We start from the raw sequence: 27,900 nt of genomic DNA, 5'->3' as shown, positions 1-27,900 counted from the left end.
ACGCAAGGCCTGGAGAGGAGAACTTGAACACTTGGATGATGATGGTGATGACTGGCGCCAAGCTCTCAGCTCCCCCAAGGACATGACCATAGCCACCCAATTTTGCCTTATATAATTCAAGTACCTACACAAGGTCTACCTTAGCCATGCAAAACTGTGGCGAACAAATGTGACCGCCTCACCCCTCTGTTTACGTTGCACAATCCACCAAGGAGACCTCTTACACATGGACTGGTCCTGCCAGTGCCTCAAATCTTTCTGAATGGGCGTTCTGGCCTGTCTGAGCACAATCTTGGGGATCCCGCTGCCCAACCACCCCAAACGTATCTTTCTACACATTTTAGAAGATACTGACGTCGATTAGGCCAGAGACCACAGCAGCCAGATTCCATACTTGCCTCATCGAGATTATGACTTGGATGAGTGAAATGAAATGAATGAAATGAAATGAAATGAAATGAAAAAGGACATTTGTTAAGTGCATGGCTACCTGTAGGCCTCCCAGCGTTAAGAAAAGAGCGGACAGATAGGAGCTGATTATCTGGCTGGGAATAAATGAGTCTTCAACATTTTTCGAAAGGAGAGATGATCTTCTTCCAAACGAATATGTTCCAGAAGCTCATTCCATTTTTTGGAGGCAACATAAGAAAAACGTTGACCTCCACTTCTGGCCCTCTGAATTTTTGGTACTATGGCCATGCGTTTACTTTCAGCGCGGAGAGCTCTTTTAGGACGGTATGGGGAAACCATCAACTGAAGTATTGGTGACCATTGGAAGTCAGAATTTTGTGAGTGATGCAGAGAGATTTAAACTGAATTCTCTCAGCAATTGGAAGCCAATGAAGATAGTTTAACGCACTTCTCGCTGATTCTCTCCGAGGATTATGCAGAAGCATTCTTGCGGCACAATTCTGTACCTTCTGGAGAAGGTTTATCGTGGACTGAGGTGCTCCAAGATAAAGCGCATTTGCATAGTCCAGGCGTGACATTATCAATGGAAGGGTAAAAGAGGAAGAATTTTTCTCACTATTCTCAGCATTCCAAAGCAGCACCCTGCAACTTTCTTTGCCTGGATCCTCATGTTAAGTTTGTTATCAAGCCAAACACCTAGACTCTTTATATGGTCTTTAGGTGTGGGCAGATTCCCCATACAGTTGGGCCATCTGATTTTTGGGCTTTATTGCAAAGTTTTGCCCAATATCATGAGGTCAGTTTTTTCTCAGTTCAGTTGTAAGAAGGAGCATTTCATCCAGGCTGAAACTTCCTCAAGGCACCTAGGGAGATTATGTATGCCTTCTCCCGATTGATTAAGGGATACAATTAATTGTGGGTCATCGGCGTACGTCACTATTTGTATGCCAAATGATTCCACAATTGTTGCCATGGGGTGTATATAAACGTTAAAAAGAGTAGGACTTAGTGAGGAACCCTGTGGCACTCCGCATTTCAATGGCATGATCTTGGAAGTCTTATCTTCGAACACCTGAAATGATCGACCTTCCAGGAAGGATGTTAACCACCTCAGTGCGGTTCCCGCCACCCCCAATTCTTGGCATCTGGAAATAAGAAGTTGGTGGTTGACGGTATCAAAGGCCGCACTGGGGTCTAGGAGGATTATTGCTGCTGATCCTCCTACATCCATAATTTTTCTAGCTTTCTCAACTACGACCACCAGAGCGGTTTCAGTGCCTTGGTGGGATCTGAAACCCGTCTGTGTTGGATGAAGGCGATCAAGATATGAGGACAGAACGGAGTTTACATATTTCTCAGCCATTTTTGCTATTCCGGGTAGTAATGAGTTAGGGCGATAATTTGCCCATACCTCAGGATCAGATCCTGCCTTTTTTAACAGGGCTTTTACAATGGCTTTTTTCCACTGAGCAGGTACCTTCCCAACTTCCAAAGACGAGTTGATAAGTGCAGCAATGCTGGGGGCTACTTTTATGGCTACTTTGCTCAGAATATTCGAGGGAGCCATATCTCTTGGGGAGCCTGATTTTAGCTTGTTCAGTAGGGATATAGCGCCCTCAAGCGTCAGAGGCGGGAAGGATTCGAGACTGGGTTGTAAAAAGTCTCTTTTTACTTCCGGTTGTTGTTCATTTTCCAGATTAATAGATGTTGAAAAAGCTGAATAGATCGCCTCGATTTTGGCAAGGAAGAACTCAGCGAGGTCATTACATCTTCCCGGTAAATCCCTTGAATTAACCATATTGGGTGAAGCAGTAGTAAGAGATCTGAATATTGTAAAGATTTCTCGTTGGGTGTTTGAAGCGGATACAATTTTTGCCTTGTAGAATTTAGATTGCGCAGTGAAAATTTCTCATTTATAAAGTTTTACAGCTTCATGGTAAACTTGCTTTTTTTCTAGTGAGAATACTTTCCTCCACTGCCTCTCTGTTTGCATGTGTGTTTTAGATCTTTTAACTCAGGGGTGTACCATGCTATTCTTTTGGGACCTTGTTTAATATCTCTGCAGTTTTTTGGGGTTAGCTGGCCCAAGGAGGCTTCTGTGAGAAGTTGGCCTGATATATGATGCTCACTAGTTCTAGTGATCACCTTGTATCAGTCCAAACAACCCTTATGGTGATTGGTTGTAAGTCAACCTTATAGACCAGCCAGCTGTTTTACCACATATAACCCCTTGAATACCAAGTGAAAGGACACCACACAGGTTGTTATGAAAATAAACAAGATATTTATTAACTAACATACACTTCTGAACTCTTTATGAGATCAGAGGGCTAAGCACATGACAATCTCTTAGGAAAAATATGTTTAAGTTGCACAAATTACAATGGTGCCCTAGGGGCACGACAAACCATATACTAAGTAAGTGGGATGTGAAAGTCGATAAAAGGAATGGAGCTGTCCAGAGTCTGTAGGATCGCTGGGACCACGCTATACTAACTCTAGGTAGGTAATAGGAGACCCACGGAATGCGTGTGCAGAGTGTGAACTCACACGCAAGATGCGTAACAGTGTCTATGGACAATACAGTTCAAGAAAAAGGGGAGTAGGGACAATCCTGACTAGGTACAACTAAAACGACTGTGGAACTGGACACTAGGAGAGTCAAGCTACCCTTGAGCACCGAAATGCTCGTGTTACCTCACCCACAGGCTGCGGGTGCATAGGTGCCAAGTCGCGTCGGGTTCCGGCGTTGAAGTCTATGGAGCCTGGAAGAAAAGATGCTGCAGGCGATCAGGAGGAAGATGTCCGGTGTGATCCAAGGGTGGATCAGTGAAGAGAAGAACCTGAAAGCAGAGGGGACAATGTTCAAAGTCACTAGCCAGTGACTGGAGTGGAACCAGGTGTCGTCGTCGCGATCAGGTGAGGGTGGACACTTGTCTCTGCAGCCACGTGGACCAAGTGGCGTCTTCGACGACCAGGATGGAGGCACGAGCTGTCCCACGCAGGCTCTCGCTGTCGGCGGTGTCGGCTTCGGAGTTAACAGGCCTTGGCAAAGGCAACCCTCGCGGTGAGTGGAAACGGCGTCTGGAGTGGACCAGGAGGGTCCGGGTGCTCCTCTCTTGGAAGGGAGCAAGGGCCAGTCTGGAGCAACCAGACCAGCAGTGAAGATTTCGGAGTTCGTCGTCTGGGAGGTCACTAGCCAGCCGGCAAGTGACCAGACAACGCGTCGAGCAGCAAACCGGCAGAAGGGCCCCACGCAGATCTCGTGGATGCTGGAGGGCTGGTCTTCGGTGCAGGAGCTGCTCGGGTCGGGGCTTCTCAGTCCCCAAAGCACTTGGACGAGGTGACCTCAGAAGTCGTGCTGGAGCGAAGTGCTGCTTCTTTCAAGATGGCCGGTCCCACATGTCTCGTCGCAACCACGGATCTCAGCTGTGCTGCATATGTAGGTAGAGGTCGGAGAGGTCTGGGAATCCGGGTCTCGTCGGGCTCTGAAGTCTGGATCCTTGAAGGAAGACGACAAAGGGAAGTCGCTGGACGCTGATGGTGCCTGCTTGTGCCCACAAGGGAGATTTCTTCAGTCTTCTGTGGAGCAGAACGTCGAAGTCCAGAGTTTCTTCTTGTAAAGTTGTTCAGGATAATCTAATTTGGAATGGGACCAGCTCCTACCTTTATCCGGTTAAAGGGGGCTGTACTACGACTAGGTCCCTCCTCTGGGTGGGACCAGGAAGGGGGGTGGTTACACCCCCTATCCTTTGTCCGGTCTTGCGCCAGAGCTGGGGCTGGAGTGCCCCAGGAACTGGTTTAGACCGGGGTATGCACAGGGACACCTTGTGTGCCCCAGGCATGTCTCATTCCTTTCAGCCCTGTCCTACCTAATACACAAAATCCTGTCTGCGGTGGTGCTAGGACCTCCCAAGGCAGGAAACCCTTTGTCCAAGCCTCCCTCGCTGGAAGGACTCCCAGCAGCAGGAGGTCAGACTTGTGTCTGTGGTGGCAGCATCCATTTTGTGATGCTGAGGCTCGAGTTAACTTTAACCGGGGTTCACAGTTACATACATGTCGTGTCCCTCTAGAAGGGTGGAATGCTACCCCCGTCGCCAGAATTGGCGAGGGGGTAGTATTTCAATTCGTATGACACCTTACTCGACATGTTTTATTTATTTATTTATTTAAAACATTTATAAAGCGCAACTATCACCTTGCAGGTATCCTGGCGCTGAGACAACTCCTAAGAAGGATGCAATGAGAGACACAGTTAAGTAATGGGCAGTTAACATTTTGGAAACAGCCAAGTTTTAACCCGTTTCCTAAAAGGAAGAAGTTCACTTATTTGACGGACATCCAGAGGCAGGCTGTTCCAGAGTTTTGATGCAGTAACCCTGAAAGATGTTCCACCTGTCCTAACTTTTTTAAATCTTGGAACTTTAACAAGACAGGCTGTTGTAGATCGGAGGGCTCTAGTTGGTATGTACCAGTCAAATTGAGATTGCAGGGGAGCAGGCCCTACTCCGTGCAGAGCTTTAAAAACAAGACAGAGATTTAAAAGCAACTCGCTGTTTCATAGGGAGCCAGTGAAGCTCAGCCATTGCCGCAGTGGCCGAGGATCTCCTAGGCCAACCCAGGGCCAATTTGGCAGCAGCTGTTTGGACTCTTTGGAGTCTGTCTAACAGCGCAGACGGGGCCTCAAGCAACAGCGCATTACAATAGTCAAGGCGACTAAGAATAGTGCACCTAACTATTAAGGCCGAGCCTGCAAGGGGAGGAGTGGAAAGATCTTGCGGAGTGAGCGAATAAGGGCAGTGCAGGTTAGCACAGTCTTCGCAACCTGGGCTTCCATGGAGAGCTTATTATCTATCATGACTCCCAGATTGCGAACGGCAGTGACCGGCTGTGGTCTATCCAGAGTTTCAGGGGGCCAAAACTCCGCTGGGAACGGGCGAGGGATCCGACTTCCGGCACAGAACAAAACCTCGGTTTTGGAGGCGTTGAACTGTAAGGAGTTTTTGTGTAGCCAGCGAGCCGTGTCTCGCAGACCGTCATGAAACTACTCCAAAGGAATCGATTCCTCACCCTCCCAAGATAGAATGAGCTGAGTGTCATCGGCATAGTTAATTGCTCTTAGCCTGTGGGATTTTATTAACGTAATCAGAGGTTTTAAGTAAACGTTAATTGAAATCGGGCTGATGGACGAGCCTTGAGGCACCCCGTGGGTCACCGGGGTGAAGGCCGATTGATACGGGGGGAGAGACAGCCTGCTTCCTATCCTGCAGGAAGGAGTGAAACCAATGCAGGACAGTGCCACCCACCCCGGCCTCTCTTAGTCTCTCCAGCAGAATCATATGGTTGACCGTATCGAATGCGGCAGACAGGTCCAGCAGGATCAAGGCTGCTGCCTGGCCCCTGTCTGCACGTATACGAAGGTCCTCCATGGCAGCAAGTAGAGCTGTTTCAGTGCCATGGGCTGGACGAAAGCCAAATTGTATTTCGTCCAGGAAATGATTCTGCTCCAGATGTTTGGAGAGGCACGAGCTCACCCAGCGCTCGGCAATTTTTGCCGGGAATGGTAGCAGGGAGATTGGTCGATAGTTCTGTAGACACTCAGGATTCAGAGAGGGTTTCTTCAACAGTGGCCTAATGAGAGCCTGCTTCCAGAGGGCAGGAACTAGGCCACTGCTCAGGGATTGATTGCAAATCCTGCAAAGAGTGGGAAAGAGTTCCTCTCCGGATACCTTCCAGTTTTTAGGGGGGATAGGATCAAGAGGAGAGCCCGATGAAATCCCTTGAGCCAGTCTGTTAAATTCCACCTCAGTAATGGGGGGAAATTCCCACAGGAGGTCCATAGGCTGGCACCCTTGGCTCGCTGCTCCATGGTCGGTACTGGCGATCTCAGTGCCGATGGAGTCGACCAAAGTGGGGGAGATGCTTAGGTTTCGAATGATAGTCTCAATTTTGTCATTGAAAAACAGCGCCAGATTGTCGCACAAGTGTTGTGTGGGGGGGATAGCTTTTTTTGCGCAGTCAGGATGGGTAAGGCTGTTCAGAATCTGGAAGATACTTTTGGAGCTGTTGGCGGCTGTACAAATTGTGGAACAATAGTAGGCAGATTTGGATTTCATAATGGCATTTTTATATTCCAAAAGTTTACTTTTCCAGAGTTGCTTGTTAGCATCAAGGTAGCCCAGTCTCCATTTTCTTTCAGCCTGCTTACAGGCCAATTTAAGAATCTTAAGAGAATCGTTGAACCAAGGAGCTGATGCTCTACCTTTGAGCTTACATGTTTTTAATGAAGCTAGGGAGTCAATAGTTGTCGATATCCTGAGACAAAAAGCCTCATAATTATCCTCGGCCGGAAGATTTGGAGAGAAACTATCCTCCACTTGGAACATAGCACCAGTAGCTCTCCGCCTTTCCAGAGCTTTCCAATCTCTGTACGTAATTTCAGAGGGGATACTGCGTGCCAGTGTTTTATCTCCTTTACAGTTAATGTAAAATTTAAGGAGAGAATGGTCAGTCCAGGCCATGGGCAAGATCTTATTCAAATGAACTAGCTGAGGGGTGGAAAAAATATGATCAAGTCGATGCCCTGCTCTATGAGTGGGTTCCCGGACTAGCTGTTTCAACCCCATGCTCTCACAGGAGAGCAAAAAGTTGTGCAGTCCAGTATCTAAAGGACCGTTAGGCCATAGATTAAAATCCCCTAAGATAATTAACTTATTGTTGGAGATCGCCATATTAGACAGAGAAGTAAGTAGCGATTGTTGATGCTGGGCGCTAAAAGCCCCCGTGGACGATAACAGAGGATTGCCGGAAAGGGAACTCCTGTGTGACTGTTAATTGAAAGTCCAAGGAGCTCAGTCCCAACAACCGGGTCCAGATCTAGGATGTTGACATGCCAGGAGGCTCTATAGATAATTCCCACCCCGACCCTTGGGTCTGGGTAAGTGCAGGATTTTGTAATCCTACGGGCAAGCCCAGTCAAGTTCAATTTCACAGTTAGAGTGAGTCCAAGTCTCTGTACAGATAAGAACATCTAACTGATAGGTTTCTGCCAATAGTAGAATTTCAGCGGCATGCTTTGGCAGTGATCTTACATTAAGAAGTCCGCCCGCTAGCAGACCACTGATCGCAAAGTCATTCAAAGGGAGGGCAGTATCGACAAAAGAAAAGTGTCCCTCACACGCATGCTCACTCAGATTGAGCAGCGTCTCCCGAGAATATAGTGGAGGGGAGGCCCCGTGGTTAACAATAATTCGGGCAGAGTGGCACGCGCTCGCCGCGGCCTGGTCGCGGACGGGCGCAGACGGGCTTGCCTTAGGAGCGCTGCCGGCGCGCCCGCTGCGCTCGTCCGCTGCGCTTCCTAGTAGTGAGCATTCTTAATGGCAGAGGCCGAGGAAGGGGCGTGGCTTGTGTGGGGGGCGTGGCCTATCGTCTCGAGGGCGATGGCGTCGCAGTGGTGAACCTCCCTGCAACAGCGCTGGGACCGCTGTGCAGGTAACCCCAAGTCGAGAGCAACAGTCAATATAACAACAGATATGCACACAGAGTTCTAAAATCAACAATAGTGCAAATAAGCAGTTTGTTTAAAAAAAAAAATTAATAATTATCCTAATGTGACTCCCGGCTTTCCGCCTCAGGAGAGCGGTCTAAAACGCCGGCTCGTAGTCAGCACGGCGCTTTGTAGTGGCAGGAATGGGCGTGGCTTGTGTGGGGGGCGTGGCCTATCGTCGCGATGGCGTCGCAGTGGTGAACCTCCCTGCAACAGCGCTGGGACCGCTGTGCAGGTAACCCCAAGTCGAGAGCAACAGTCAATATAACAACAAGTACGCACACAGAGTTCTAAAATCAACAATAGTGCAAATAGGCAGTTTGTTTAAAAAATTATCCTAATGTGACTCCCGGCTTTCCGCCTCAGGAGAGCGGTCTAAAACGCCGGCTCGTAGTCAGCACGGCGCTTTGTAGTGGCGGGAATGGGCATGGCTTGTGTGGGGGGCGTGGCCTATCGTCTCGAGGGCGATGGCGTGTCAGTGGTGAACCTCCCTGCAACAGCGCTGAGACCGCTGTGCAGGTAACCCCAAGTCGATAATGTTATACCAAAGCTGGCAATAACCGCGAGGATTATAATGCACTTAAGAGTATATGGTATAGCATTATCATGGAAACAGCTAAAGGACTTGGTTCCGAAAGCTGCAGACAGGCTCAGCTCATGCTAGAGCACCATCTCACATAATTCCAAGTACTCTGCCTTCAGGATTGATAAGGCCTGCCATAGGAGTGACTGAAAGGAGGATATGTGTCCATTTTAGGGTTAGATATAGGGATACTATATCTAAAGCAAAGGGTGATTACACCACCTTGCCCCAGCTGATTTATCAGCCAGTTGTGTCAGATTTGGATCGCCAGCCAGGGGTGGCATAATACATGCTGCAGCCCCTGGTAGGCCCTGAGTGCACCTATGCCCTGGGTACCTAAGGTACACTGTACAGGGACTGATAAAGTGAATCAGTATCCAATTAGATATGTACCTAGAGTACATGGAATCCATTTTACAGAGAGAGCAGTGGGCCTGGGGTCCTGAATAGCAGGGCCCCAGGTCAACTAAGTCGAAAAACCAGCAAAACACCAGGCAAAAGGTTGGGGGCAACCATAGTCAGATATCCACCTTCCTACAGCTTCGATCCAACTATTAAATTGTCCATTTGCTACTTCTGGGTCATCATCAAGTTCCGGGCAGGTATCTGTGAGGATGGCTGCCCAGGTTTCCTGGGGGATTTTTGACCAGTTCCGGCAGAGCTTCTTCATATGGTTTTCTGACACCTCCTTTATAGGCGGAGACCAAGAGAAGGGAATCAAATAGTGGTCGCTCCAAAGTAACGGAGAGGGATTATCAACTGCTATGTCAGCATTAGTAAAAATAAGGTCCAGAAGGTGTCCCTTAATATGGGTCGATCCCTTCACTTTCTGAGTCAGCAGTAGTGCACCTAGTGAGTCAACTAATTCTTCCACATTAGGTGCTGTACTCTCTTCCAAGTGCAGATTTAGGTCGCCTAAAACTGAAAAATTCAGCAAGGTGCTTGCAGGATTCGCTATATTTTCAACTAAATCCATTTTGAAAGAGCCAATGACTCTGGGCGGCCGATAGATTAAAATTCCCGAAAAGGTACATGTTGAGGTAAAACTTACGGCGAAGGAGCAGCTTTCACAATCGCGGATCAGCCCATCTTTAATTCGGCAGCTGAAAGGCTCTCTATAAATAATAGCAAGCCCCGCCTCTACTCACTATGCGATCTTGCCTTTGAATGTGATATCCTGATGGAAGTGCCTGGACCACAGCTGGATTAGACCAGTCCGTGAGCCAAGTTTCAGTAAGAAACCTAACATCAGGGCTATAATTTTCCAGAAATAACCGTATTTCTAGCGCATGCTTAGAAAGTGAGCGTCAATTGAGCAGGTACATTTTATACTTGGTAGCTGGAGGAAAGTTCTTACCCGCCAAACTGCCAGTATCCAGGACTAAGGGACATTGTGGACACGATTTATAAATAAATGAGGGTCCCAAACAAAAGGCCGTATAGACACAGGGTCCTCCCCCAGATCGACCGTGAGTCCTGGCCCCTGGTCCCGGTTGTGCGCAGACGGGCTTGCCTCTGGCGCGCCAGCGCCCGCTGCGCGGTCGCGTCATCCGCCCCTTTTGACCTCGGGCGCGAGAATTCCCCAGGCAACTATGCCGCTGACCCTCTCCTCCCAAGATGTCTGTCGCCCCCGGAGTATTGAACACAACTCCGTCCCCAAAAGGTAAAACAAACATGGAGAACTGTTTTTTAAAAGGATTAAAATGCTCTTAAAATCGTGCAAAATAATCAATGTGCAAATACAGTTCGTCACATGAGTCATGAGTCACATGATACATGAGTCAGAACCATCTGACAATAAATACAGATAAGACCGAAGTGATGGAATTTGGGTTGGGTCAGCCCCTTTGGAATCGATCCTGGTGGCCTTCAGAAGCTGGAGAATGCCTTTCACCAGCACAGAAGGTCAGAAAGCTGGGGGTCATCTTTGACAGCAAATTGAATTTTGGCCCTCAGATAAACAGCCTGATATCATCGTGCTTCTTTCTCTTAAAAACTTTGAGAAAAATCCTTCCCTATATTCCACGAGAGTTACAAAAGACTGTATTGGTCGCTCTTTTCTTATCCAAACTGGATTATTGTAATGCCCTATTCCTGGGTATCGATAATTATCAACAACAAAAACTACAGTCTTTACAAAACGCTGCAGTGAGGCTTCTTCCAGGTATTCCTAGAGGTCAGACAACCTCAGCTGGCATTAAAATGCTGCATTGGCTGCCAGTTAAGCAGTGCATCGAATTTAAAACTCTAACCTTGGTGCATAAGGTACTCCATGGCACTGGTGCCGAGGATCTTCAAAATCTTTTTACACCGTATGTCCCAACTCGTGATCTTAGGTAAGCTAATGCTGGCCTCATTAAAAGTACTAAAGCAAGGCGGGAGAGATATGGGAGGGGGGGGGGGTGGGGGGGGGGGGGTAGGAGAGCAATCACGCACTGTGCAGCAATACTGTGGAACAAACTACCACTCCCCTTGAAGCTTTAATCGAATCATCAGACTTTTAGGAGGAATCTTAAAACCTGGCTGTTTCCAGCCCTCTAGGCCTAACTCACGTGCGCCCTTTCCATCTACACTCCTCAGCGCCAAGACGCCTCGGCATTCGAGCGCTTTATAAGCATCTAAACATAAACATAAACAAACATTAGTACAAAAGAACCCTATTATGGACAGGACTGGTGGCAGTCAAGAGGGATATCGCAAGGCACTTGAGGCCGGCAGACGCCCCTCCACTGGAGAAGTGGCGGATTGGCTGGACAGGTGCATGCCACTGGACAAACCCATATATTCAGCCAGGGGCTGCCCCCAGAAGTACGTGAGGATCTGGGGGATGTGGGTAAACTATCGGGGACCACCACAAGGGGGCTGAAGCAGTGGGAGTGTGGGGGAATCTGAAAGCACTTCAGAGGGGTGAGAGAAAAACCAGTAACATCCTTGAGGCTTCACACACTACTGTATCATTCTGGGACATGTTGGATGAGGGCTATCCCGGGTGTGGACACTAAACTGTGTTACTTTTCATTTTATACTTTTTCTTTTCATAGTTATTACGATGAAAATTGCAATAAAATGTATTGTTTAAAAAAAATACAGGATCTAATGCAGGCTGCAGAGCGACTGTGCCCGAGGAAAGCCTGCCTGTACCAGTCTGCATCTGGACCGCGCCCAGAGCCCCAACCCCTGTCCCTCTCGAAGATACACCATAGCCGAGCTCTACACCATTGACCACGGACACCACAACAAAAACACTGCCACTGCACCAATTCATACTCCACTGAAGAATAGGACCTTCCACCTGCACCCACTGCCACAGCACACACACACACACACACACACCAGCACACTGGCCAGCCCCACCACGAACAAATCACAGACACCACCTGAACAAAAACACCAACCCGCATGCGCCCTTCTCAACACGTTCACTATGAAAAAACACCCCTCCAAAATTTGGGACCTCATCTACACCCTCACAGCAGACATCCTCTTCATCAATTCTGGCTAAATTCCACTTCCAAATGCGACATTGCCACCGAAGAAAACGGAGGATACAAGATCGCCCACTGTGAATGCATCAACAAGGCTGGAGGGGGGGGGGATCACCATCTTACACAAGGGATCCACCCAATGCACCACCAAAAAATGACCAAGCCATGGAACACCTCAATTTCCAACTGCATACAGACAGCAAATCACCATCAGGGACACCCTTGCCTACTGTCCTCCAGGACCACGTCCAGCCTTCTGCAACTTCATCGCCTCCCTCGCCATAGACTCCAAAACGACATGTTCCTCTGCGACCTCAACTTCCATGTCAATGTCCACAATGACATCAACACTACCAAACTCCTTCACTGCATGAACAACAGTGGACTCACCCAACTCGCCCACAACCCCACACAAAGCGTGGGCCACACGATAGACTCCATCTTCACCTTCAGTGACCGCATCAGGTAAAGGCACGCCACAGAACTCACCTGGACTAACCCCTTTATTGTCCACTTCAACATCAACAGCCCACTAACCTCTACCCGCTGTCTGCCTTACAGCCCCCCACCTTCACTGCTGCTGGAGCAAAGTCTCAAAGGACACATGGATCATTACCCTTAACACCACCTACCCCATCTCCTCCAACAACCTAGACCAGAACTTCAGAAACTTCAATAATTGGATCACCAAACGCACCAACAGCATTGTTCCCATTGGCAACAACACTCACAGATGGTCCATCAAGTAGGCTAGCTGGTAGACTGAAGACCTCAGAACCGCTAATCAACACTATAAACAATTGTAAAGGTGATGTCGCACCAGCAAGGACACAATTGACAAGACCACCTTCAAGACAGCCCTCAATCTCTACCACAGACAGCTGAGAGAACTGAAGAAAAAGTCCTTAGACTCCTACATCGAATCAAGCTCCAATAAAAGCAAACATCTCTTCAATATTGTCAAAGAATTCTCCATTCCTCAGCTGCAACAAACAACATTACCCCCTCAGAAGAAGTTTGCAAGGTTGTTGCAGAGTTTCTCTATGACAAGATCGCCAACATCTACAGAAACTTCAAACCCCAGCCAAAAACCACTGACTTCTTCAAGCAACACAACAAACCGGCAACCGCCATAGACATCTGACTCACCAAATGGAGACAACTCTCCCCACAGGACACCACCTCCATCATGAACTCTGTCCACTTAAGGGCCCCAACTGACCCATGCCCTCACCACATCTTAAACCTAGGCGAGGCCAGAACCAGACATGCACTCGCCACCTTGTTCAACACTTCAACTGCCACGGCTATCTTCCCCAATGACTAGAAACACACAGAAGTCAACACCCTACTAAAGAAACTATCAGCAGACCCCAGCGAACTCAACAACTACCAACCGATCTCCCTGTTCCCATTCCCAGGCAACGTATTAGAAAAAGCCATCAACTTTCCTCACATCTGGAATGGAAACTCCTACTAGACTCCTCACAATCCGGATTCCACAACAAACACAGAAGCAGAGACAGCCCTCATCGCAGCTACCAACGACATCTGAGCCTAGCCGTACATTAAGATCTTCGGCTAACTGTGACTTCGTTATTCCAAGATTTAAACTTGTGAAGATGGGGGGGAAGATCTTTTTCCCATCTAGGCCCCAAGTCTTGGAATGCGCTTCCCACTGCTCTGAAATCGGAGACTAACATGTTCTGCTTCCGCAAAAAATGAAAAACTTTACTCTTTCAATAGATTACTGGCCGTTTTAGCTGTTAATAATGCTGTTGTAATGTCCTTTTTCTTCTTTAGTCTATCCCTTGCGCCGGGAAACCCACTGCGGGTAGCTGTTGCGCATTTTAAGTTTAAATAAATAAATCGCCTCTTTCCTCACCAGAATAATGCAAAAGGTCTGGCTTCCCCCTTTACCTCTGAACCCATGGAAATCATCTGTGGTGTACCCAAAGGATCGTCACTCAGTCCCACCCTCTTTAACACTTACATGACACCTCTGGCATCACTCAAACCCACGGACTCAACATCATATCCTACGCCAACATGACACAACTTATCTTCTCCCTCTCCGAAGACACCACTTCCACAACTGCATGAGAGAGATCGTCAACTGGATGAAGGATAATTGCCTAAAGTTCAACACGGACAAGATAGAGGTAATGATTTTTGGAAGCAAAAGTTCCCCTATGGGATGCATCTTGATGGCCCTCAGAACTCGGACCTACTCCGACCCCCACTGACTACGCTAGGAACCTAAGCATCATTCTGGAAAAACAAGCTAACCATGATGACTCAGGTCAACTCCGTCTCCTCCTAATTCTTCATCCTCCGCAGGCTTCGTAAGATATTGAAATGGCTACACCAAAGCCCAAGACGCATACTCACCTAGGCCCTCATCTCCGCCAACTGAACTACGGCATTGCTCTCTATGACAGGATAGCAGATCACTTGCCACAAGGGCTAGATATATAGAACGCCGCAGCCAGACTCGTCCGGAATCTCCCTATATGAACCCACATCACCTCCTACCTCAGGGAACTACACTGGCTCACTGTACAGAAAAGATGCAGGTACAAGCTCCTGATCCATGCATACAAGGCCTACACAACTAAGGACCCGCCTACTTGAACCATCGTCTGAAATTCCTTCAGCCCACTAGACACCACTGATTTGCGACCCTTTCTCTAACCCTCATCCCCTGCATCTGTTGTAGCAAATGCACAGGTGGCTTTTTCTCCTACCTAGAGTGAAGACATGGAACAAGCCACCCTTTTATCTACCGACCTCCCCATCTCTTCCAGAGTTCAGAAAGTCCCTAAAGGCCTTACTATTCACCTAATCGGCTGGACCCTGTCAGCGCCTGGATACCCTGACGGGTGACTAGTAGAGATCTACAAATCTGCTGATTGTTTGAACGTGCAATCACTGTAAATTAATAACCTTGTTGATCGTTACATACGGTTTACTGTATTATCACAACAGTGTGATCTTTTAAAGTATGTCAGTCATTTATTGTCACAGATTTACCCTTTTCCCATTCTATATAATGTCTTTCAGTTTCTTAAAGTTTTGTTTCTAATAATTTAAACAGGCAAGTATGAAGAAACTAAAACTGATGTTGACACGCATAGAACCATCACCCAGTACCTCATCACCAGGAAGCTGGATTACAAAAAGGCATTCTAGGTCGCATACAATGTGTAACTGATAAGAAGAATCCAGACTATACAAAACTCAGCAGCCAGGCCCACACTAAAACTAAACTCTGCCTCACCCTGCTCGCTTACACATCACCCTGCACCTCAAAGACCTCATAGCTCCCAGTCCACAAACAAGCACTCTTGAAACTCTTCACACACACAGTCATACACATTAGCCCCACCTACCTCAAAAATTGCATCAACTTCCAAGGCCAAACCTACCAGACACCACCGCTCAGCCAGACTTCTACTCGCACACATCCCCTGCATACGAAGGACTACAACTGGTGGTTGTGCCTTCTCGTATCTCCCTCCCTAACTGTGGAACGAATTGCCCCTACACATCAGAGCCACCTCCCCAGTTCTCGACTTTCACAAGAAATAGAAGACCTGATCTTCACCTAGGCTCAGCCCAGTATTGATCAACACAGCTCTTGCTTTAAGTACTAGGATACTCTTTTGGGGGAGTTGGTCACTCTACAAATGTACAGACCAGACAGCAAAACTCAACGCCACTTTTGATGGCAGGAAAGAGTTAAGCAAACCAAAAGGAATTAGCCCTACACTTATAAAAGACCACAGCTTACAGATCGGTTCAGCTATATGGGTAAACGAAATTACATTTTCTTTAGGTGATAAAGTGTTAGCATGAATACATAGTTCATTTTACTGAAGTGAAACTTAGAGCAAAAAACAGTAATCTTATACTGAGATAAAGAATTTTCACCACAGATGCCAATAAGAAAGAAATCTAAATCGAACAACAAGAGCAAAATGGTTTGTGGGTGGTGGGGCGGAAGAAAAGTTAACTGGGATTCAAATGTCAAAAATGTGTTGATTCAAGGGTATCACATAACTGTCTCTCATAGTAAAATTGCACATGTCCAATCAATCGGGTAACCAAGGGTCCAGTATTCAGTGATACCAACATCAAACAGCTCAGGGGGAGACAGTTGCAGCTCAAACTGGTCTTCAAAGTCAATGTTCCAGCCCGGTCTGGTGCCCGCCTCACTTCAAGCCGTGAAGGACAACATTTTCATTACTGGACTTCTCACCTACAAATCAATATGATATGTTTTGCTCTGATTGCACAAGTGCCCACCATATTGTACACCAATCCACTATTCATTTAAATTCTACGGGTGTCATATGTTGTTTGTCAATTGCAGCTACTGCTTCTTTTTTATATCTCTGATTGTATGGCAATATGTGTATTGTGTTTTCTAACCGTGTGCTTTTAGTTTGTATATTCATTTAACGAGTAACTGTCTTAAAATAATTATAGATTAACTCAATGAGTCAAATGGTGAAACAATTTACATGAGTTATCTAATATTACATCATAAATTACGAGTACAAATTCTCATGAAGGCTCTGAGAATCTCTTCACTACCCAGAATTAGTTGTCCAACCCAACAAAGCAACCTGTGTTCTCAACAAAGGTGAACAGTAGGAGTGGGAGGATACCCATTTTTTCAGGGTCACCAGGATGTTACAAGCAGGACATTCCTTTCCAGCTTCAAATGGATACCCAGCACCATACACAGATTCACCCTAGAAACCCCCGGAACTGAAAACAAAGGCTGCCCATCCAGCCCAAATCACAGAGTAGAATTTTAAATAGTTAAACATTCACATGTATTAACTTTTAAAAGGCTGAACAGCTGGGGTGGGTGGGTGCAATAACAGGAGTGTATAATCAGTCACTTGTAAAATCTAAATCATTCAAATGCCTTTGTAGTAGGTCATCGGATCCCAAGAAGTCAGAAGAGCAAGCTAAAAGAATTGAAACGCAATAAAAGAAACATATTTAGCATATTCAACATTTATTTTAACAGCCATGAAAAAAGTGTGATACACGCAATTAGCTCGAAATGTAAGATCCACTGATCTTCTGTTTTGAAACACCCTGTATAATAGAGGAACACTATAAAAAGAGGGAAAGGATAACACCATACCTGCCAACTTGAAGAACAATCTCACAGTGTGAGGAGGGGTGGGGCCTTGAAGGGGGCGAGGCATCGTGCCCAGAAGTACCTAGGAGGCACTTTTGAGCATCCCGAGCCACCTCCTCCAAAAAAACAAAAACAAAACAAAGCTTACCAAGGCTGATGCCCTTGTCCTGGGGTGTTTTCACACCCCTTAATGGACGTCGGCAGTTCAAAGCCTCTCGAAACCCCCTATTTACAGAGGTTTTCAGCTTCTTTACCCCTGCCACCATGTGATACTGGCTCCTCACCAGGTGACAAGGTGATGGGAGCCGCTATCGTGTGTGTTGGCAGGTATGTAACACCCATCCTGAGAGAAACTCCCTTTACAAGTACTAGTCACTCGGTAACTGTAATAAAATAAAACATATGCAAGAATCGAAATTAAAAACGGTTGCTCTTTGAGGAGGTGATTTTCCTGAAAACATGAAAGCTACAAAAAAAATTCTGATGCAACTGACTTCTTATGCAATGTTTAATGTAAGTTCAACTTACCTGGTTCATTGTAGCCTTCTCGTAAGGACTGAATTAGACAAAATATAAACTGAGGCAGAATCAACTCCGACATCATCAATAGGTCTTTGGGGACACAAGGAACACTTGAACTTGATTTAACCCGGTGCCTTTTACAAAACCTGTTACAAGGCAAATAAAAACAAAACCCGTTTGACGTTAGGTCGTTATACAGATTACATATTTTATTGCATAGAAAGCATATCGAACACGCAGGCCTTTACATAAAACATGATGTTGCATGTAACATAAAACGTTAAGTTGTTTATGTCAATCAATCAGTGATTTATAGAGCGCGCTACTCATCCGTAAGGGTCTCAATGCGCGATGTACTGTGACTGAGGCCAGAATACAAAGTCAGAATGGCAGGGAAGGGAGGCTGGGTGTGTATTGGGACGGGGTGGTTTTACATATTTACTTTCCACTCGACTTTACCCTACACATATTTACAATTTGAGGCGCGGCGTTTTGCATGATTTATCCGGTACGAGTGTTTTCTAACAGCATAAAATTAGCAAGCAATAAAGTAAATGTGTTATTTAACAAAGATTTCAAGTAGGCTGTAGATATCTGAAAGTGCTAAACTAAGGGTTTGAATTTGTCTGCTATCAAGAAATGACCATTCTATGAACGTTTAAGACGTGTTTTTAAAATGTCTTCATGCCTACTTTTGATGGCACGCACGGGAAACCTGCAATGGCAGCACTGCAGAAATATGTAATATCAAAATACAACAAGCACTGGCAACGCCAATAGGTCTGGCACTGGCCTCCAGCCTTCTCTCAATTCTTGTTCTATGCAACACTTTTTTGTGTGGGAACATGGCAGGCCCGCTTCAATCTTTAAAAAAGAATTTGGTACAGACCAAGAAATGTTGGGGTCTAAATAAAAAAACACCCCACAAATTGCCATACTACTTACTTAAAAAGTCAGTCAGTCTGGCACTGGCAAGGGGGGAGTTAGGGGGGGCAGGGGGGAAGAGAGGGAGGGAGAGAGAGAGAGAGAGAGAGAGAGAGAGAGAGAGAGACAGACAAGGAAAGAAAGGTAGGGAAAGAAACACAAGGAAAGAAAAAGAGAAAGATAAAAGAAAATGCAAACAAAAAACAAAGAAAGACAGCAAGACAAAAAAGAGAAGGGAAAGGTAAGCAAAGAGAAAGAAAAAAGAAAGAAAGAAGGCAAGAAGGAAATAAGGTAAGAAAAATTAAGGAAGGAAGGAAAGAAATTGGCAAAGAAAGAAGGAGACAAAAAGTATAAAGAGCATAAAGTAAAAGAGAACAACTTCCTATGAACACAATCTGGTACGCTGTGAAACAGCAGCAGTCAGAAAAGCAAAACGCTCCAAATGGAATTTACAACAGCACTGGCGGGAGATGGACTCTGATAAAGATGGAATGTGCATCAGAAAGCTCAAAACACAAAGGCAACACTAAAATAATTATAAAGTAAAAACACTGGCACTGAAGGGAACTAGCTCATGTGCAGGTGTGCTCATTGTGAGAGAGAAAAAATGCAGTCACTCGAAGTTAAGTTAACCAGTGGCTTAAGAAGGCTGACCCACTGCCCCATGCTATATGCTGTAGTGGGCGGAAGCAAAATGTGAATGACACAACAGACCAATGGATGAAGAGAGGTGTCTTAAGAAAAAATGTAATTACCTTGGGTAATGCCTTAGAGAGACCATCTAGCCATAGATTCCTTACATTACAATTATCCCCAGGTGTCAGACTGGATCTGGAATTTTTTGTGAGCAGTACCCCTGCACGCACGTAAGTGGCGTCATTTGGCTCCACTTGGCGTCATCAGTGCCGGAAGTGCGCTAACGTCTGTTTCTTTTTCGCAACTTTCCATATCTGAAGCGCTAAGTCACAAAGAGTACTGCCAACTGGTGTGTGGAACTAAGGCCAAGAAAAGGGGATAGCCCTGAATCCATAAATCTGTTCACAGAGCGGAGAGGATGGGTGGGTTGGTAAGAAATCAGAGGCTAGATATAATCTCTGCCAGAAAAGCAGTTATGAAGGTAAGTAAATTGTGTATCTGATAGAGACTATTAGCTGCAGATTACTTACCTTAAAATAGATACCCAAGCGATGCCTCCCAGGAGGTGGGTCTGCGAAACAAATTAGCACTGAAAAATCCTGCAGGATGGGACAGGTCAAATGCCAGTTCTTACACACCTGACTGCTTAGGCAGTAGGGATTGGCAAACGTGCAGATACCCAAGCTGCTGCCTGGCAGATGTTCAGAACCGGGACTCTGCACTCTAGCACAGCGTTCACAGCGTGGGCTCTGGTGGAATAAGCATGCAAGCATTCAGGAGGTTACTTGTTGGCCTACATGTAGCAGATTTTGAAACGGAGCACAATCCATCATAAGATGGTCAGTTTCTGCACCGTCTTCCCTTTCTGGGCTCAACATACCCAACGAGGAGTTAGTTGTCCACCCAGAATTGTTTTGTGCAGTCAAGGTAGAAAAACAATGTTCTTTTTGGATACAGTTGGTGGATTCGCTCCTCTCCTTTATAGGGATGAGGCAGAGAGTAAAAGGTAGGCAGGATGATAGACTGGTCTAAATGGAACAGGATCACCATCTTTGGCAAGGACACTCCAGTCCAAAGGAAGAGTTTGTCCAGGTAGAATGAAACATAAGGAGGGTGCGTCGATCGTGCATGCAAATCGCTAACTGTGTTGGGGATGTTACGGTCACAAGAAAGGCTGTTTTGATGGTAAATATTCTGATAGTACAAAAGGCTCAAAAGGGTACGCAAATCAGATAGATAAGAACCAGGTTGAGGTCCTACTGAGGCATAATGAAGCGTGAAGGTGGAACATGTGTTTGAGACCTTTCAAAAACCTATCTACAATAATCTTGTGATAAGTCTATATAAAGAATACTTATTTTTATAAAACCTGTGTTATGTCCATCTGTAGTGTTTTCACTGTATTACTGTATGTGTTCACAAACGCTTAACACACTGCCTCTGAGATAAGCCTGTCTGCTTGTGCCAAGCTACCAAGGGGGTGAGCAGGGGTTATCCAGGAGTGTAATCCCAGCCAAACACCTACGACGACTACAACGCATCCAAAACGCTTTCACCTGACTGATCGTCAACGTCCCTCATCACAACCACATCACCCCGCACCTGAGAGACCTACACTGGCTCTCCCGTCGACAAGAGGATCTCCTTCAAGCTCCTCACCCACACACACAAAGCACTCCACACCGCGGACCAGCCTACCTGAACAGCAAACTCCGCTTCCACACCCCCACCCGCCATCTCCGCTCCGCCAGCCTCGCCCTCGCCGCTGTCCCCAGCATCCAACAGACGACCTCCGGCGCCAGATCCTTCTCCTACCTCGCCGCCAAGACCTGGAACACCCTCCCTACCCACATACGGCAGACCCAAGACCTTCAGAAGGCTCCTCAAGACCTGGCTCTTCGGGCAGTAGCAGCACCCCCCCTCCCCTCAGCGCCTTGGGACCCTCACGGGTAAGTAGCGCGCTTTACAAGTACTTTGATTGATTGATTATCCTGGCTTTCTGTGAGACAGACTGAGGCTGCTGGTCCTCATTGCCTTCTGTATCCTACTAGGGATGCATGCCCGTTGGCATATGCAGGCTCTGCTGTGGGACCTGAAGTTTCAGTGGGTGCAGCACCAGGACACTGCAAAAGATCTGCACTAGTGGCTGATAGCTGCAATTGAGTCAGCGGCAGACCCCACTCCCTTCCCCCAAACCAGATCGAACTGTACTGCAGACGTGGCACTCCTGGGCTGGGACGCCCATCCGGGACAGATGGAGATCAGAGGACACTGGTCTCTGGTAGGCTCCACATCAACCTGTTGGAGCTTCAAGTGATCCGATTGACATTGAAAACCTTTCTACCCTCCATCAAGGATATGCTGGTACTGGTGTTCACGTACAACAGCACCGCCATCTGTTACTGCAACAAATGGAGTGGGGTGGTGTTAGAATTGGGGGTCTCTAGATGACAATGGTTTGCATGTTTGACCAAATAGGGACCCTTGCTTCTAAGTTAGGGAAAGGGGATTCCTGCGTAGAGTGCGTTGCCGTAGTCCAGTCTGCTGCTGATGAGGGCATGTGTCACCGTTCTTCTTGTTTCGGTCGGGATCCACTTGTAGATCCTGCGGAGCACGCGGAGAGTGTTGTAGCAGGAGGAGGAGACAGCGTTGACCTGTTTAGACATGGAGAGGGAGGAGTCGAGGTTGAAACCTAGGCTGCGTGCGTGGTCAGTGGGTGTTGGTGCTGTTCCCAGTGTGGTCGGCCACCAGGAGTCGTCCCAGGCTGAGGGGGTGGGTACAAGGATGAGGACCTCCATCTTGTCAGAGTTCAGCTTCAGCCGGCTGCTCCTCATCCAGTCGACGACAGCCTTCATTCCCTCGTGGAGGTTGGTTTTGGCGGTGTGTGGGTCCTTGGTGAGGGAGAGGATGAGCTGGGTGCCATCGGCGTAGGAGATGATGTTGAGGTCAAGATGGAGGCCACTTGTGCGAGGGGGGCCATGTAGACGTTGAACAGCGTCGGGCTGGGGAAGAGTCCTGGGGGATGCCACAGATGATGTCAGTGGCTTCCGATCGGAAGGGTGGGAGGCGGACGCTCTGGGTTCTGCCGGTGAGGAAGGACGTGGTCCAGTCTGATGAGTTGGTGGTGTCTGCGGGTGGCGTCCTTGTGGGCTGGTGGTTGTCCAGTGTGCGTTCGTGGAGCCATGTCTTCTCCAGTTTCCAGCATGGGCGTTTGGAGGCCTGGAGCTCGTTGGTGAACGAGGTAGCTCTCTTGTTGGTGTGGCTGTTGGAGGGTTTCTTGAGCGGGGCGAGGGTGTTGGTGTAGTCGTCGATCCACTGTCTGAGGTTGCAGGCTGCAGCATCTGAGTTAGTGGGGTCAGTGGGTGGGTTCTTGGCGAGGCAGGTGATCAGCTGGTCTTAGACTTTGCTCCAGCAGCGGCGAAGGAGCTGTTGGGTGCGGTGGTGCGTGGTTGGTTTCTTGAAGGTGAAATGGATGCAGCGGTTGTCGGTCCAGTGGAGTTCGGTGGTGTGGTCGAATGCGACGTGGGAGCCTGTGGAGAAGATGGGGTCAAGCGTGTGGCCGGCGACGTGGGTGGGTGTGGTGACAAGTTGTCTGAGGCCGAGGTTGGCGAGGTTGTCGATCAGGGTGGCGGAGTTGGGGTCGTTGTTCTCGAGAGGCAGAAACATTAGTATCATAGCCCGAATATCCTGGACTCGCTGCTCAGGAGGATTAGCCCGAACATGCACTGTATCCAGAACCATTCAGATGAAAGGGAGCGACTGAGAAGGGGTCACATTTGACTGTCACGCTGATAGTGAACCCCAGCGAGTGCAGGCACTCCGCTGTAGTCTGGAGGTGGGAGACGACTGCCTGGGATGAACTTATCTTCAACAGCCAGTTGTCGAGATAGGGGAAGACTGGCACCCCAATACCTGCATACGAGCTGTAACCACCACCATCAGGTTGGTGAACACCTGAGAGGCGAGGGAAAGCTCAAAGTAGAGCACCACAAACTTTAAGTGCTTGTGATCCATCATGAACCGCAGGTAACCCCAGTAAGGAGGCAGGAAGGGGCTGTGGAAATATGTGTCCTGCGAGTTCAATGCTACCATCCAGGCTCCCGGGTCCAGGCCAGGCAGGACTTGAGCAAGTGTGAGCATTTGAATTTCTCCTAGGAAATTGAGAGAGAGGCCAAAAGAGTGGCACTTCCTGGTGGAGTAAGGATATGTAATTCTTCACTAGCCTGTCGTAAGTCGGTGGCATGGGTGGAAGGGTATTCAGAAAAGGGAGGGAAGTAGCCCCTTTGAACAATCTGAAGAACCCAGCAGTCGTATATCGACCTTTAGTGGTGAAGCTGATGGCATATCCTGCCTCCCAATGGATGCCACTGATGGTTAGAGGACAAACTACAGGGGCTAGGAGGCAGCTGCTGCTAGAGGGGTGGTAGACTGGCCTGACCTCTGGCTTCCTGAACCATGAAGTCTGTCTGTACATCATACTCTGCTACGCAAGGGTGAGGAAGCCTGCAAGTTGTGGTGATTGGGAGAGTAGACAAAATATAGAGGGAGATACCCTTTTACTTGGAAAAGGAATGGGTAACAAGCATTTAAAACAACAAATTTCCTTTTCCAAACTTTTTAGGCCGGAATCCTTAGGAACCACTATATAATGTAGGGACAGGTTAACTAGTGTGAAATGAGTATTTGCGCAGGTTACCAAATTTACAAAACTACTTAGATGAATTCTTATGTACAAAGGTTAAGTTACACACAACCCAATGTCAAAATTCAAAATATATTATTTCTTATTCACTGTTGAATTACTGATACATTTCTAGAGTCAATTAATGTGGTTAAAAACACATGGTCACATTATTTATAAAAACATTTTTGCTAAAAATTCAAAAATCACAAAGCTTATGTACACAAATTATTACACTTAAAACACAAAATTTATTAAAGAACAAATTGTCGACGCGGCGTTTCGGAGATCTACAATATCTGCACCTTCTTCAAGACATTGATGTTCAATTTAAAAACACATCTAAACAAAAAGGTGTATAGTAACAATCAATTAGACAAGGTACTGGGTTGTTTTTTGCAGAGCGAATGACACTACCAACCAACGTGCATGGGTAGTGCTCACAAATAAATTCTGGCTCCAGTCTCACGCCTGTGGGAAATTCAAAGGTAAGCAATCTACGGCTAAAAGTCTCTATCAGATAGCCCCTATATATATATATAAGTATATTATGCATACTTTAGTATAATTAAAAGGTACAGGTAGAACAGTGAATACCAATATTTAACACGCAATTTTAGTATGGTTTGAAAAGAACACTGGCACCAAATTCACCTTAAATATTTGGGTATGTGGAGGGCCCTCATTATGTTTTAACAATTATATGCCACTATAGCTTGATAACTGTGGCCAACAGGTTCACATAAAGGACAAGAATGATATGCATGGTGTGGAATTGTCCAAGACTGATGGATTTCTGGCTGCCGATTTACAAACATCTGAACTGCAGTTCACGGTCTATAAGTTTATCTTCAATGCCATAATGTCGGCGGCTTATAGAATAAATCGCAGTTTTGGATGGAATCCATACTACCTGCTTTCGAACAAAAGCATTCTAACTTGAAGGAGGTGAAGAAACAAGAATTTTTGTATGGAAGCATAATGGGACAAGCAAGAAATATAAGCAAGTATGGAGTTGTTTTTGCGCTCTAAATTATTTGGGTAATATGCAAGGCAACATTTTCTATGTAGTGCGGTTTCATGGTCTATGTGCAACACTGCGTTTGAAAACATAGGCAATCAAATACCTTGCTAATTAATGTATTTATGTTTTACTTGTAAATGTTCACGTAATACATTAAGAAAGGAATTTTTAAAAAAGGAATGCTAAGCGTGACGTTAGTCCATCAGTCAACTGCTCAATGTGCATGTGCCATTTTTCTAAGTGAAGCTCTGTGTTGTCTCGTTCTGTAGTGTCATTTAGGCAGATCAGTGTCCCAATGCCCATCAACAGATGACTACTTTCAACTCAGGGCCCTGTGGCTGGCTAAATGGCAAACACGTAGTAGTGGGTTCAAATAGACGTTGAGCAGTTGTAAGTAGATTTTAGAAGGGACATAAAAGACGGCAAAATAAAAGAGTCAAAAGGAGCAGATGAGAGACCTTACCTTATAAATCATTAGCATCAATGTCATATTTTAGCTTAAAAATGTTTCTAACATTAAAAAGTAGATATGGCACCTTCCAAAATGAAAATAAGCATTCTCGCCTTTGGGATTTACTGGCTTAGCCAAAGATTTTTGCAATATTTTACTGTATATACACTCCATATTTTACTTAAGTGAAGACTTAGAATGTGTCAACATTTGACAATTCTTTGCTTTAATGCAATTGTGTATTGTAACTAGGAATTGGCTGTCGTATAGTGGCTAAACCAAAGAGGCCTGGCGCTAAAAGGCTGAGTTATGTGATTTTTTAAAATGCTTTTATGGTACATGTGTGCGGAGTCCCATTTTGATGTCCAGGTGAGCTCTGGCTGAGGTAAGTGGTCATAACAGGTCACGTTTGATTACATGTTCATCACACCCTTAGCCTCTCTCCAGTGTGCACATAGTGATGATGACATGTGTACCATTTGTAAGCTAGCAAACGTTCACATAGTTAACAGGTCTGACTTGTTTTAGGCATATGTTTCTTAGGTCTCGTGTGACGTACTATGCACATGCGCAGTCGAGCTCGCAAGTTTTTATGTTTTAGAGTGTACTTCACCAGCGAGGGTTAAGTCCCGCCCCTCTTCTCCATTGGCTGGCCGCCTAAACGGTGGCCAACCATTGGAGAAGAGGTCCTAGTGACATTCTTCTTTTCTTTTAGCCCTGTCCTTTTCAGACTGGGTTACTTGACTTACTGTTGGCGTAAAAGTTTCTTATCTTCTTTATGGGGCCATCTGTTTCGCCCCATAAAGAAGATAAGGAACCTTTTACTGCAGCACTAAGTCATGCCGAGCCCGTCCGATAAGGACGGGGCTAAAAGAGAAATTTCTTTTATTTTAGTATAATCGCGGCACCCGCAATTTACCTTTAAAATGTTAGAAGTAAATTGCGGGTGCCACGATTATACTAAAATGAAAGAAACGCACAGTTGAAATCCAGCCATTTATCAAAGAAAAATCATTACTCTCCCACGCCTGCAATACCGCCAGCACCTGGGATCATTTACTTGATGTATAAAGAACTGTAACGTATTCAGCTAACTTATGTTTACAGCACATGAACGGTCAAGAATGCGCAGCCATCCACTGTTAATGGGCCAAAGCTGTCCGGTGTATACAAAGCCAGAACTCTGACCCACACTGCCCGCGATTCTGCAATCCCTGCTCTCCTTACAATCGTCGGCTCCGTCTTTTTCCACCAACCGTTGTCTTGTTTCTATGGCTTGTAAAGACTTTCGTACAGCCCTTGTCACATGAGCCGATAGCTGGCCATCCCATTGGCTGCCGTAATATAGCTAGTGCTCATGTCACATGACCATGTCCGCCACCCTTGAACAGTTTTTACTGCTACATTTGTTCCATTTTACCTTTATTGTTGTGGACAGAACTTTACTGCATAAAAAAGGTTTATAGTGCCAATTTTGCTTCTAAATTGGTGTATAGAAGCAAGAGTAAAACATGCATGCGGACAAGACCAAACACAGACACAACCCCAGGAAGATAGAGATACACACACAGACGCAAAGATACACACATGCAGACATAAATATTCACACAGACGTTCACACTCGGAGACGTGCACGCGCAGGCTCACATGTACAGCAGTTTTCGCACAACAGAGGCATGGAGGCATGGACATAGATACTGGCACGCCCCAGGCACGCACGGGCACACCTGTGGATGGGCTGGTGCAGCTACACACACACACGTGCACAACCAGATGCACAGTTACACGCACGTATGGGCACTGGCACGCGAGGAGAGACTGGTACAACCACACGCGCTGCCACAGAAAACGATTCTACGCAGCGCGATGTGTTGTCCCTGGGCGTATGGACTGCCAGGTGGGGGTGGATGGGTGCCAGGGTTCCCCAGCGCTGCCCATAGAGAGCGAGACTGCGCAGCGCGATGTGTGCCCCTGGGCAAATAGAGACTGCCAGGTGGGGGTGGCTGGGTGCCAGGGTTCCCAAGCGCTGCCCACAGAGAGCGAGACTGCGCAGCGCAATGTGTGCCCCTGGGCGCATAGAGACTGCCAGGTGGGGGTGGCAGGGTGCCCTGCGCTGCAAAATCCAACACCGTCCATATAAATTGTAATTTCACATAAAGGCACACACATAAATTCTCTTTCTCGCGCACACACACACACAATCTCTCACACGCACACGTAATCTGTCTTTCTATCTTTTACACACACAATCCCTCTCACAGTGTTTCTCTCCCCCCCTCTCTCATACACACACACACACAGTACGGACGTGACAATCAGATTCACGCCTGCAGGAGACCGGCGTTGGGGGGGGGGGGGTCGCCCGTGATGACACAACCAAGGATAAGACAAGCACACACACTGTCAGCTGTTATTAAGAGGAGCCGTCACAGGTGGGGGCGCTATCGGCACCAGCTGCGCGTCACCAGAGAGGGTT

At 46.8% G+C, this 27,900-nt stretch overlaps 1 protein-coding gene across 7 annotated transcripts in view; it reads right to left on the bottom strand.

The window, feature by feature from the left end:
• Positions 1-27,900, bottom strand: part of UBR3 (ubiquitin protein ligase E3 component n-recognin 3) — a 2,118,328-nt gene that overhangs the window by 1,876,079 nt on the left and 214,349 nt on the right. For all 7 annotated transcript variants that reach the window (XM_086956098.1, XM_086956102.1, XM_086956099.1 and 4 more), the window contains exon 2: positions 17,715-17,854. In XM_086956098.1, coding sequence (XP_086812224.1) covers positions 17,715-17,854 — 140 coding nt within the window. The remainder of the gene's footprint in view (positions 1-17,714; positions 17,855-27,900) is intronic.

The sequence above is a fragment of the Lissotriton vulgaris genome, chromosome 2_1 (genome assembly GCF_964263255.1).
Source record: "Lissotriton vulgaris chromosome 2_1, aLisVul1.2, whole genome shotgun sequence".
NCBI classification, from domain to species: Eukaryota; Metazoa; Chordata; class Amphibia; order Caudata; family Salamandridae; genus Lissotriton; species Lissotriton vulgaris.
This window is presented reverse-complemented; position numbering and strand designations above follow the sequence as displayed.